The sequence below is a fragment of the Ammospiza caudacuta genome, chromosome 39, assembly GCF_027887145.1.
Source record: "Ammospiza caudacuta isolate bAmmCau1 chromosome 39, bAmmCau1.pri, whole genome shotgun sequence".
NCBI classification, from domain to species: domain Eukaryota; kingdom Metazoa; phylum Chordata; class Aves; order Passeriformes; family Passerellidae; genus Ammospiza; species Ammospiza caudacuta.
Window position 1 is genome coordinate 487,411 of NC_080631.1, and position 10,951 is coordinate 498,361.

General features: G+C 39.1%; 1 protein-coding gene across 1 annotated transcript; it reads right to left on the reverse strand.

The window, feature by feature from the left end:
- Nucleotides 1–2,602: 2,602 nt before the first annotated feature.
- On the reverse strand, nucleotides 2,603–9,816 carry PSMB5 (proteasome 20S subunit beta 5). The gene is made up of 3 exons (XM_058823218.1): nucleotides 9,593–9,816; nucleotides 6,769–7,075; nucleotides 2,603–3,316 (listed from the first exon to the last, which is right to left on the reverse strand). Exons 1-3 carry the CDS (start codon nucleotides 9,806–9,808, stop codon nucleotides 3,033–3,035), a joined length of 807 nt encoding a protein of 268 aa, XP_058679201.1. The 5' UTR covers nucleotides 9,809–9,816; the 3' UTR covers nucleotides 2,603–3,032.
- Between the last annotated feature and the right edge of the window lie 1,135 nt (nucleotides 9,817–10,951).

A 10,951-nucleotide genomic window follows, 5' to 3' on the forward strand; every position in this document is an offset into this window, starting at 1 on the left:
AATTATCACCGAAAAATCCCTTAAAAATCACCAAAAAATCCCTAAAATATCACTGAAAAATCCCTTAAAAATCACCAAAAAACACTTAAAAAACCACCAAAAAAATCCCTAAAAATCACCAAAAATGTCAAAATTCCCCAAAAAAATCCCAATAAACCCCTCAAAATATTACATATCAATCCCCCCAAAAATCCCAATAAACCCTCAAAATATTACATTAAAAATCCCTAAAAATCCAAAACAAAACCCCTAAAAATGACCAAAAAATCACTTTAAAATCCCCCAAAAATCTGAAAAAAATCGCTAAAAAATCCCAATAAAATCCCAATAAATTCTCAAAACATTACATATAAATCCCCCAAAAAATCCCAATAAAGCCCCCAAAAAATCAAAAAAAAAACCCCAAAAAAATCGGAAAAAATCACAAAAAAATTCACTAAAAAATCCCAATGAAACCCCTAAAATATCTGAAAAAATTCACTAAAAGACCTCAAAAAAATCACTAAAAATTCTCAAAAAAATCCCAAAAAGTCACTAAAAATTCTCAAAAAATACCCCAAAAAATCCCTAAAATATTGCCAAAAAGTCCTTTAAAAATCCCATATAATACGCAAAAAAATCCCAAATAATACCCAGAAAAATCCTCAAAAAAAAACCACAAAAAATCCCAAAAAATCACTAAAAATTCTCAAAAAATATCCCAAAAAATCCCTAAAATATTACCGAAAAATCCCAATAAAACCCCTAAAAAAATATGAAAAAATTCACTAAAAAACCTCCAAAAAATAAAGAAAAATCACTAAAAATTCCCAAAAAAACCCTAAAATATTACCGAAAAATCCCCCAAAAATCCCTGAAATATTACCAAAAAATCCCCAAAAAATCCCTAAAATATTACCAAAAAATCCCAAATAATACCCAAAAAAATCCCAAATAATACCCAGAAAATCCTCCAAAAAACCACAAAAAATCACCCAAAAAATCACTAAAAATTCTCAAAAAATACCTCAAAATATCCCTAAAATATTACCAAAAAATCCCTAAAATATTACCAAAAAATCCTTTAAAAATCCCAAATAATTCCCAAAAAAATCCCAATGAAACCCCTAAAAATATCTGAAAAAATTCACTAAAAAACCTCAAAAAAATCCTAAAAAATCACTAAAAATTCTCAAAAAATCCCTGAAATATTACTGAAAAATCCCCAAAAAATCCCACATAATACGCAAAAAATTCCCAATAAAACCCCTGAAAAAATCTGAAAAAATTCACTAAAAAACCTCCAAAAAAATCCCAAAAAATCCCTAAAAATTCCCAAAAAATCCCTGAAATATTACCGAAAAATCCCCAAAAAATCCCTAAAATATTACCAAAAAATCTCCAAAAAATCCCTAAAATATTACCAAAAAATCCCAAATAATACCCAAAAAAATCCCAAATAATACCCAAAAAAATCCCAAATAATACCCAAAAAAATCCCAAATAATACCCAAAAAAATCCTAAAAAAAACCCACGAAAAAATCACCAAAAAATCACCAAAAAAATTCCCTAAAAAGTACCAAAAAAATCTGAAAAAATTCACTAAAAATCCTCCAAAAAATCCCAAAAAATCACTAAAAATTCCCAAAGAATCTCTAAAATATTACCAAAAAATCCCCAAAAGTCCCTAAAATATTACCAAAAAATCTCCAAAAAATCCCTAAAATATTACCAAAAAATCTCCAAAAAATCCCTAAAATATTACCAAAAAATCCCCAAAAAATCCCTAAAATATTACCAAAAAATCCCTAAAATATTACCAAAAAATCCCCCAAAAATCCCTAAAATATTACCAAAAAATCCCTAAAATATTACCGAAAAATCCCCAAAAAATCCCTAAAATATTACCAAAAAACCCCCAAAAAATCCCTAAAATATTACCAAAAAATCCCCAAAAAATCCCTAAAATATTACCAAAAAATCCCCAAAAAATCCCTAAAATATTACCAAAAAATCCCTAAAATATTACCAAAAAATCCCCCAAAAATCCCTAAAATATTACCAAAAAATCCCTAAAATATTACCGAAAAATCCCCAAAAAATCCCTAAAATATTACCAAAAAACCCCCAAAAAATCCCTAAAATATTACCAAAAAATCCCCAAAAAATCCCTAAAATATTACCAAAAAATCCCCAAAAAATCCCAAATAATACCCAAAAAAATCCCAAATAATACCCAAAAAAATCCTAAAAAAAACCCACGAAAAAATCACAAAAAAATCACCAAAAAATTCCCTAAAAAGTACCAAAAAAATCTGAAAAAATTCACTAAAAATCCTCCAAAAAGTCCCAAAAAATCACTAAAAATTCCCAAAAAATCCCTAAAATATTACCGAAAAATCCCCAAAAAAATCCCTAAAATATTACCAAAAAATCCCCCAAAAATCCCTAAAATATTACCAAAAAATCCCTAAAATATTACCAAAAAATCCCTAAAATATTACCAAAAAATCCCCAAAAAATCCCTAAAATATTACCAAAAAATCCCCAAAAAATCCCTAAAATATTACCAAAAAATCCCTAAAATATTACCGAAAAATCCCCAAAAAATCCCTAAAAAATCCCAATAAATCCTCAAAAAATCCCTAAAATATTCTCAAGAAATCCCCAAAAAATCCCTAAAAAATCCCAATAAATCCTCAAAAAATCCCTAAAATATTACCGAAAAATCCCCAAAATATCCCTAAAATATTACCAAAAAATCCCCAAAAAATCCCAAATAATACCCAAAAAAATCCCAAATAATACCCAAAAAAATCCTAAAAAAACCCACAAAAAATCCCAAAAAATCACTAAAAATTCTCAAAAAATACCCAAAAAAATCCCTAAAGTATTACCGAAAAATCCCTGAAATATTACTGAAAAATCCTTTAAAAATCCCAAATAATGCCCAGAAAATCCTCCAAAAAAACCACAAAAAAATCCCAAAAAATCACCAAAAAATCCGATTTTTTCCACTTTTATTCACCCAAAAATCCCAATTTTTTGCACGTCACTCCCCGTACACCTCCTGCAGATCCCTGACGTTGTCAGCCGACACCTCCCTCCACCCACTTTCCCCCACGTGGAACACCCTGACCGTGCCCCCGGAGTAGGCATCTCTCCTGGCAGCCTGGTAGATGGCCCTGCGTGCCAGGTCGCAGGCGGCCGCCTCGGTGCCCGGCGTGTCGGTGCCCAGCCCGCGGTCCAGCACCCCGTAGGCGTACGAGGAGCCCGAGCCCACGGCGAAGGCGGCGCCCGCCACGCGCTGCCCCTCGCTGTCCACGTAGTACAGCCCTGAAAGGAAATCAAATTTAAAATTTAACGTGCGGGGAAGGAGTTCAAAGGGTTAAAAGTTGGTTTGGGGGCGTGGTTACACAGTTTGGGGGCGTGGTTACTGAGTTTAAAGGGTTAAATGTTGGTTTAGGGGCGTGGTTATACAGTTTGGGGGCGTGGTCACCGAGTTTAAAGGGTTAAATGTTGGTTTAGGGGCGTGGTTACTGAGTTTGGGGGCGTGGTTACTGAGTTTAAAGGGTTAAATGTTGGTTTAGGGGCGTGGTTACCGAGTTTGGGGGCGGGGTCACCGAGTTTAAAGGGTTAAATGTTGGTTTAGGGGCGTGGTTACTGAGTTTGGGGGCGTGGTCACCGAGTTTAAAGGGTTAAAAGTTGGTTTGGGGGCGTGGTTACCGAGTTTGGGGGCGTGGTTACCGAGTTTGGGGGCGGGGTTACCGAGTTTGGGGGCGTGGTTACCGAGTTTGGGGGCGGGGTTACCGAGTTTGGGGGCGGGGTTACAAAGTTGGGGCGGGGTTACCGAGTTTGGGGGCGTGGTCACGAAGTTTGGGGGCGTGGCAAGCGAGTTTAAGGGGTTAAAAGTTGGTTTGGGGGCGTGGTTACACAGTTTGGGGGCGGGGTTACCGAGTTTGGGGGCGGGGTTACAAAGTTAGGGGCGGGGTTACCGAGTTTGGGGGCGGGGTCACCGAGTTTAAAGGGTTAAATGTTGGTTTAGGGGCGTGGTTACTGAGTTTGGGGGCGTGGTTACCGAGTTTAAAGGGTTAAAAGTTGGTTTGGGGGCGTGGTTACACAGTTTGGGGGCGGGGTTACCGAGTTTGGGGGCGGGGTTACCGAGTTTGGGGGCGGGGTTACAAAGTTAGGGGCGGGGTTACCGAGTTTGGGGGCGGGGTCACCGAGTTTAAAGGGTTAAATGTTGGTTTAGGGGCGTGGTTACTGAGTTTGGGGGCGTGGTTACCGAGTTTAAAGGGTTAAAAGTTGGTTTGGGGGCGTGGTTACACAGTTTGGGGGCGGGGTTACCGAGTTTGGGGGCGTGGTCACCGAGTTTGGGGGCGTGGTCACCGAGTTTACAAGGTTAAAAGTTGGTTTGGGGGCGTGGTTACCGAGTCTGGGGGCGTGGTTACCGAGTTTGGGGGCGTGGTCACCAAGTTTACAAGGTTAAAAGTTGGCTTGGGGGCGTGGTTACCGAATTTGGGGGCGGGGTTACAAAGTTGGGGGCATGGTCACCAAGTTTGGGGGTGTGGCTACTGAGTTTAAAGGGTTAAAAGTTGGTTTGGGGGCGTGGTTACAGTTTAGGGGCGTGGTTACCAAATTTGGGGACGTGGCCACCGAGTTTACAAGGTTAAAAGTTGGTTTGGGGGCGTGGTTACCGAGTTTGGGGGCGTGGTCCCGAGTTTACAAGGTTAAAAGTTGGCTTGGGGGCGTGGTTACCGAGTCTGGGGGCGTGGTTACCGAGTTTGGGGGCGTGGTCACCGAGTTTACAAGGTTAAAAGTTGGTTTGGGGGCGTGGTTACCGAGTTTGGGGGCGTGGTCCCGAGTTTGGGGGCGTGGTTACAGACTTTGGGGGCGTGGTCACAGAGTTTGGGGGCGTGGCCACCAAGTTTTAAGGATAATAATTGTGAATTTTGGGGCTAATAAATGGGAATTTTTGGAGCTAAAAATATGTCAATTTTAAGGATAAAAACTGTGAATTTTGGGGCTAAAAAATGGGAATTTTGGGAGATGAAAAATATGAATTTTGGAGCTAAAAAATGGCAATTTTGGGGCTAATAAATGGGAATTTTCAGAGGTAAGAAATGGGAATTTTGGAGCTGAAAAATGGGAATTTTGGGGCTAAAAAATGGGAATTTTGGGGATAAAAAGTGGGAATTTCGGAGCTAAAAAATGGGAATTTTCGGAGCTAAAAAATGGCAATTTTAGGGCTGAAAAATGGGAATTTTTGGAGCTAAAAAATGGCAATTTTGGGGATAAAAAAGGTGAATTTTAAGGATAATAATTGTGAATTTTGGAGCGAAAAAATGGGAATTCTGGGGATAAAAATGGCAATTTTGGGAGCTAAAAAATGGGAATTTTGGGGCTAAAAAATGGGAATTTTGGGGATAAAAAGTGGGAATTTCGGAGCTAAAAAATGGGAATTTTCGGAGCTAAAAAAATGGCAATTTTAGGGCTGAAAAATGGGAATTTTTGGAGCTAAAAAATGGCAATTTTGGGGATAAAAAAGGTGAATTTTAAGATAATAATTGTGAATTTTGGAGCAAAAAAATGGGAATTCTGGGGATAAAAATGGCAATTTTGGGAGCTAAAAAATGGGAATTTTGGGGCTAAAAAATGGGAATTTTGGGGATAAAAAGTGGGAATTTCGGAGCTAAAAAATGGGAATTTTCGGAGCTAAAAAAATGGCAATTTTAGGGCTGAAAAATGGGAATTTTTGGAGCTAAAAAATGGCAATTTTGGGGATAAAAAAGGTGAATTTTAAGATAATAATTGTGAATTTTGGAGCGAAAAAATGGGAATTCTGGGGATAAAAATGGCAATTTTGGGAGCTAAAAAATGGGAATTTTGGGGCTAAAAAATGGGAATTTTGGGGATAAAAAGTGGGAATTTCGGAGCTAAAAAATGTGAATTTTCGGAGCTAAAAAATGGCAATTTTAGGGCTGAAAAATGGGAATTTTTGGAGCTAAAAAATGGCAATTTTGGGGATAAAAAAGGTGAATTTTAAGGATAATAATTGTGAATTTTGGAGCGAAAAAATGGGAATTCTGGGGATAAAAATGGCAATTTTGGGAGCTAAAAAATGGGAATTTTGGGGCTAAAAAATGGGAATTTTGGGGATAAAAAGTGGGAATTTCGGAGCTAAAAAATGGGAATTTTCGGAGCTAAAAAAATGGCAATTTTAGGGCTGAAAAATGGGAATTTTTGGAGCTAAAAAATGGCAATTTTGGGGATAAAAAAGGTGAATTTTAAGGATAATAATTGTGAATTTTGGAGCGAAAAAATGGGAATTCTGGGGATAAAAATGGCAATTTTGGGAGCTAAAAAATGGGAATTTTGGGGCTAAAAAATGGGAATTTTGGGGATAAAAAGTGGGAATTTCGGAGCTAAAAAATGGGAATTTTCGGAGCTAAAAAAATGGCAATTTTAGGGCTGAAAAATGGGAATTTTTGGAGCTAAAAAATGGCAATTTTGGGGATAAAAAAGGTGAATTTTAAGGATAATAATTGTGAATTTTGGAGCGAAAAAATGGGAATTCTGGGGATAAAAATGGCAATTTTGGGAGCTAAAAAATGGGAATTTTGGGGCTAAAAAATGGGAATTTTGGGGATAAAAAGTGGGAATTTCGGAGCTAAAAAATGGGAATTTTCGGAGCTAAAAAAATGGCAATTTTAGGGCTGAAAAATGGGAATTTTAGGCTACGAGCACCAAGTTTTTCCCTCCCAGTTTGTCCCAGTTTGCCCCGTTACCTGGCCCGCGCTTGTCCCAGCCGCAGACCATGGTGCCCAGGCTGAGCCCCATGCCCTTGTACTGGTACACCAGGTTGGCCAGCAGCTTGGAGGCGGCGGCCACCGAGACGGGCTCCTTGTTCCTGAGCTCCTGCACGCGGCACTGCCGCGCCACCAGGCGCTGCCAGAAGCTGCAGTCGGCGGCGCCGCCCGCCATGGTGCCCAGGATGCGCGGGTTGATGGGCAGCACCTTCAGCACCGACTGCGACGCGATGTACGCGCCCGCCGTGGCGCGCGAGTCCACCGCCACCGTCACCCCAAACGGGCTCTGCGGAGGGAAAAATAAAAATATATATGAATAAAAGGGTTTTAGGGAAAAAAAAAACCGCAAAAATTGCAAAAAATTGCAAAAAAAATCAAGTTTTTCCTCGAATTTTTCTCTATTTTTCCGCCATTTTCTTCCCCCCAAAAAATTCGCATTTTTCCCCCATCTCTGTCCCTAAAATTCTCTCTTTTTACGCAAATTTTCTGCCATTTTCTACCCCTAAAATCCCCGTTTTTCTCCCCATTCCCCTGTGATGTACGCGCCCGCCGTGGCGCGCGAGTCCACCGCCACCGTCACCCCAAACGGGCTCTGCGGAGGGAAAAATAAAAATATATATGAATAAAAGGGTTTTAGGGAAAAAAAAAAAACCGCAAAAATTGCAAAAAATTGCAAAAAAAATCAAGTTTTTCCTCGAATTTTTCTCTATTTTTCCGCCATTTTCTTCCCCCCAAAAAATTCGCATTTTTCCCCCATTTTTGTCCCTAAAATTCTCTTTTTTTACGCAAATTTTCTGCCATTTTCTACCCCTAAAATCCCCGTTTTTCTCCCCATTCCCCTGTGATGTACGCGCCCGCCGTGGCGCGCGAGTCCACCGCCACGGTGACGCCCAACGGGCTCTGCGGAGGGAAAAATAAAAATATATAAAAATAAAAGGGTTTTAGGAAAAAAAAACGGGAAATTTTGGAGAAAAACTGTGAAAAAACGGGAAAAAAATTGTATTTTTTCTCGAATTTTTCTCTCTTTTTCCGCCATTTTCTTCCCCCCAAAAAATTCGCATTTTTCCCCCATTTTTGTCCCTAAAATTCTCTTTTTTTACGCAAATTTTCTGCCATTTTCTACCCCTAAAATCCCCGTTTTTCTCCCCGTTCCCCTGTGATGTACGAGCCCGCCGTGGCGCGCGAGTCCACCGCCACCGTCACCCCAAACGGGCTCTGCGGAGGGAAAAATAAAAATATATATGAATAAAAGGGTTTTAGGGAAAAAAAAAACCGCAAAAATTGCAAAAAATTGCAAAAAAAATCAAGTTTTTCCTCGAATTTTTCTCTATTTTTCCGCCATTTTCTTCCCCCCAAAAAATTCGCATTTTTCCCCCATTTTTGTCCCTAAAATTCTCTTTTTTTACTCAAATTTTCTGCCATTTTCTACCCCTAAAATCCCCGTTTTTCTCCCCATTCCCCTGCGATGTACGAGCCCGCCGTGGCGCGCGAGTCCACCGCCACCGTCACCCCAAACGGGCTCTGCGCAGGGAAAAAATTTAAAAAATATAAAAATAAAAACATAAAAATAAAAATATTAAAAAAAAGGGGTTTAGGGAAAAAAAATGGGAAATTTTGGAGAAAAACTGTGAAAAAACGGGAAAAAAATTGTATTTTTTCTCGAATTTTTCTCTCTTTTTCCGCCATTTTCTTCACCCAAAATATTCTTATTTTTTCCCCACATTTTTCTTCCATTTCTGTCCCTAAAGTCTTTAGGGGAAAAAAAGCGGGAAATTTTTGAGGAAATATTGCAAAAAAAATCAAGTTTTTTCTCGAATTTCTCTCTATTTTTCTGCCATTTTCTTCCCCCCAAAAATTCCCATTTTTCCCCCATTTTTCCCTCATTTCTGTCCCTAAAATTCTCTTTTTTTACGCCAATTTTCTGCCATTTTCTTCTCTAAAATCATCATTTTTCTCCCCATCTTTTTCCTTAAAATCGAATTTTTTTCTCTAGTTTTTCTATGTTTCACCCTAATTTTCTGTCATTTTCTACCCCCAAAAAATTCCCATTTTTTCCTCATTTTTCTTTCATTTCTGTCCCTAAAATTCTCTTTTTTTACGCAAATTTTCTGCCATTTTCTACCTCTAAAATCCCCTTTTTTTTCTCCCATTTTCTCCCTAAAACCCCCGTCTTTCTCCCATTTTCTCCCCTAAAATCTGCTTTTTTTCTCACTTTTTTCCTCATAAATCCCCATTTTTTCTCACATTTTCCTCTATTTTGCTCTATTTTTCTGCCACTTTCTACCCCTAAAATTCCCGGTTTTTTCTCAGATTTTCTCCTATAAAATCCTCTGTTTTTACCAAATTATATTCCTTAAAATCTCCATCTTTTTTTCCACATTTTCCCCCATAAAATCCAGCAGTCTTCTTCAAATTTCCTCCTTTTTTCCCCTAAAACCCCCATTTCCCCACATTTTTTCCCAAATTTCCACCGTTTTCTTTCCCTGAAATCCCAGTTTTAACCAAATTTTCTCCGTTCAAATCTTTTTACTCAAATTTTCTCAATTTTCCGCCATTTTCTCCTCCAAAATCGACATCTTTTAATCGACTGAATTTTTAAGGTGCCCAGACAGCATTTTCGGATCCAAAAAATGATTTTTTTTAGGGCGTCCACACGCGATTTTTGGGTCCCAGCCGCGATTTTGGATCCCAAACTGAATTTTCACCTCCCCAGCCGCGATTTTTGCGTCAAACCCGGACCTTTATCCTCCCCAGCCGCGATTTTTGGGGTTTAAAAATAAATTTTAAAGCATTTTCCCCTCACCTTAAAAGCCAAAGTTGTGGTGCCGTGAAGAATCTGAAAGCCGGGTCCATCCGGCTCCGCCTGAACGCCCAAAGGCGGAGCCGCCAGAACCCTCGGAGGGCCTGAAAAATCCCTCAAAATTTCGGGAATCTCCTCGGAATCCTCGGAAAAATTTTTAGAAAAAGATTTGGGAAAAAATTCCGGGAGCTCCGCACGGAGGACGCTGGCGAGCGCCATCTTGGATTCTGGCGCCTGAGGGGAAGGTGGCGCCCACAAAATGGCGGCGGTGACGCAGCGCGGGCGCCATCTTGGTTAAGGGCAATGCAAAACAACGGCGCGAAATGGCGGCAGCGCATGCGCAGAGTGAATTCAGAGGACGCCTGAGGGCGCTGCCGCCATTTTGTTTGAGGGAAGGGCGGGAAGGCGCCGCCGCCATTTTGGTTGAGGGCATGACTTGACCGGAGGAATTAAATCGGAATTAAATCCTTAAAGTGAGACAGGAAAATTTAAATTTAAAAGCAGGAATTAAAGTAATTTATGTTACGAATTCTGGGAGAAGGGTTTGGGAAAAAAAAAAACAGCTGTTTTGAGGAAAAACACTGGGTTTGGGCGGGGATTTTGTGAGGGGTTTGGGGTGAAATTTCGCAGGTTTGGAGCAGTTTGAGGAAATTCCTGAGGAGATTTGAGGTTAAAAAAAAAATTGTGAGGGATTTGAGGCAGAAAAATGCGATTTAAGAGGATTTTGTGAGGGGATTTGGGGTAAAAATTTTTTTTGGAGGGATTAGTGAGGAGATTTGAGGTAAAACTTGCAAGGTTTGGGGATTTGGGGAAGGGTCTGAGGTAAAAAAGTTAAATTCTCGATAAACTTTGAAGGGATTTGAGGTAAAATACCCTTTTCTTGTGGTTTGCTGAGGAATTTGAAGTAAAATCCCCACAATTGGGGTTTTCCTGAGGGAAATTGAGGTGAAAGTGGAAAATTTTGGGTGAATTGAGGCAAAAATTCTTATTTTCGGTGACTTTGTGAGGAGATTTTTGTCAAAAATCCAATTTCTGGTGGTTTTGTGAGGAGATTTTTGTCCAAAATCTAATTTTGGGCACTTTGTGAGGAGATTTATTTCAAAAAAATCACATTTTTGAGGATTTTGTGAGGAGATTTTTGTCCAAAATCCCATTTCTGGTGGTTTTATGAGGATATTCTTGTCCAAATCCCATTTTGGGGGATTTTGTGAGGAGATTTCTGTCAAAAATCAAATTTTTGGGGATTTTGTGGGGGAATTTGAGGCAAAAATTGCAGGTTTTGAGCAATTTGAGGCAACTTATGCCAAAAACCTTCAAATTTGGTGACTTTTGAGGCAAAATCTGAGGATTTCAACCCAAATA

Excerpts from the sequence above, each read along its gene's own strand:
- PSMB5 (XM_058823218.1), bottom strand. The coding sequence starts at position 9,808 with ATGGCGCTCGCCAGCGTCCTCCGTGCGGAGCTCCCGGAATTTTTTCCC. Across the intron at positions 7,076-9,592 it reads CCACAACTTTGGCTTTTAAG|AGCCCGTTTGGGGTGACGGT; the intron begins GTGAGGGGAAAA and ends TTCCCTCCGCAG. Across the intron at positions 3,317-6,768 it reads CTGGGACAAGCGCGGGCCAG|GGCTGTACTACGTGGACAGC; the intron begins GTAACGGGGCAA and ends ATTTCCTTTCAG.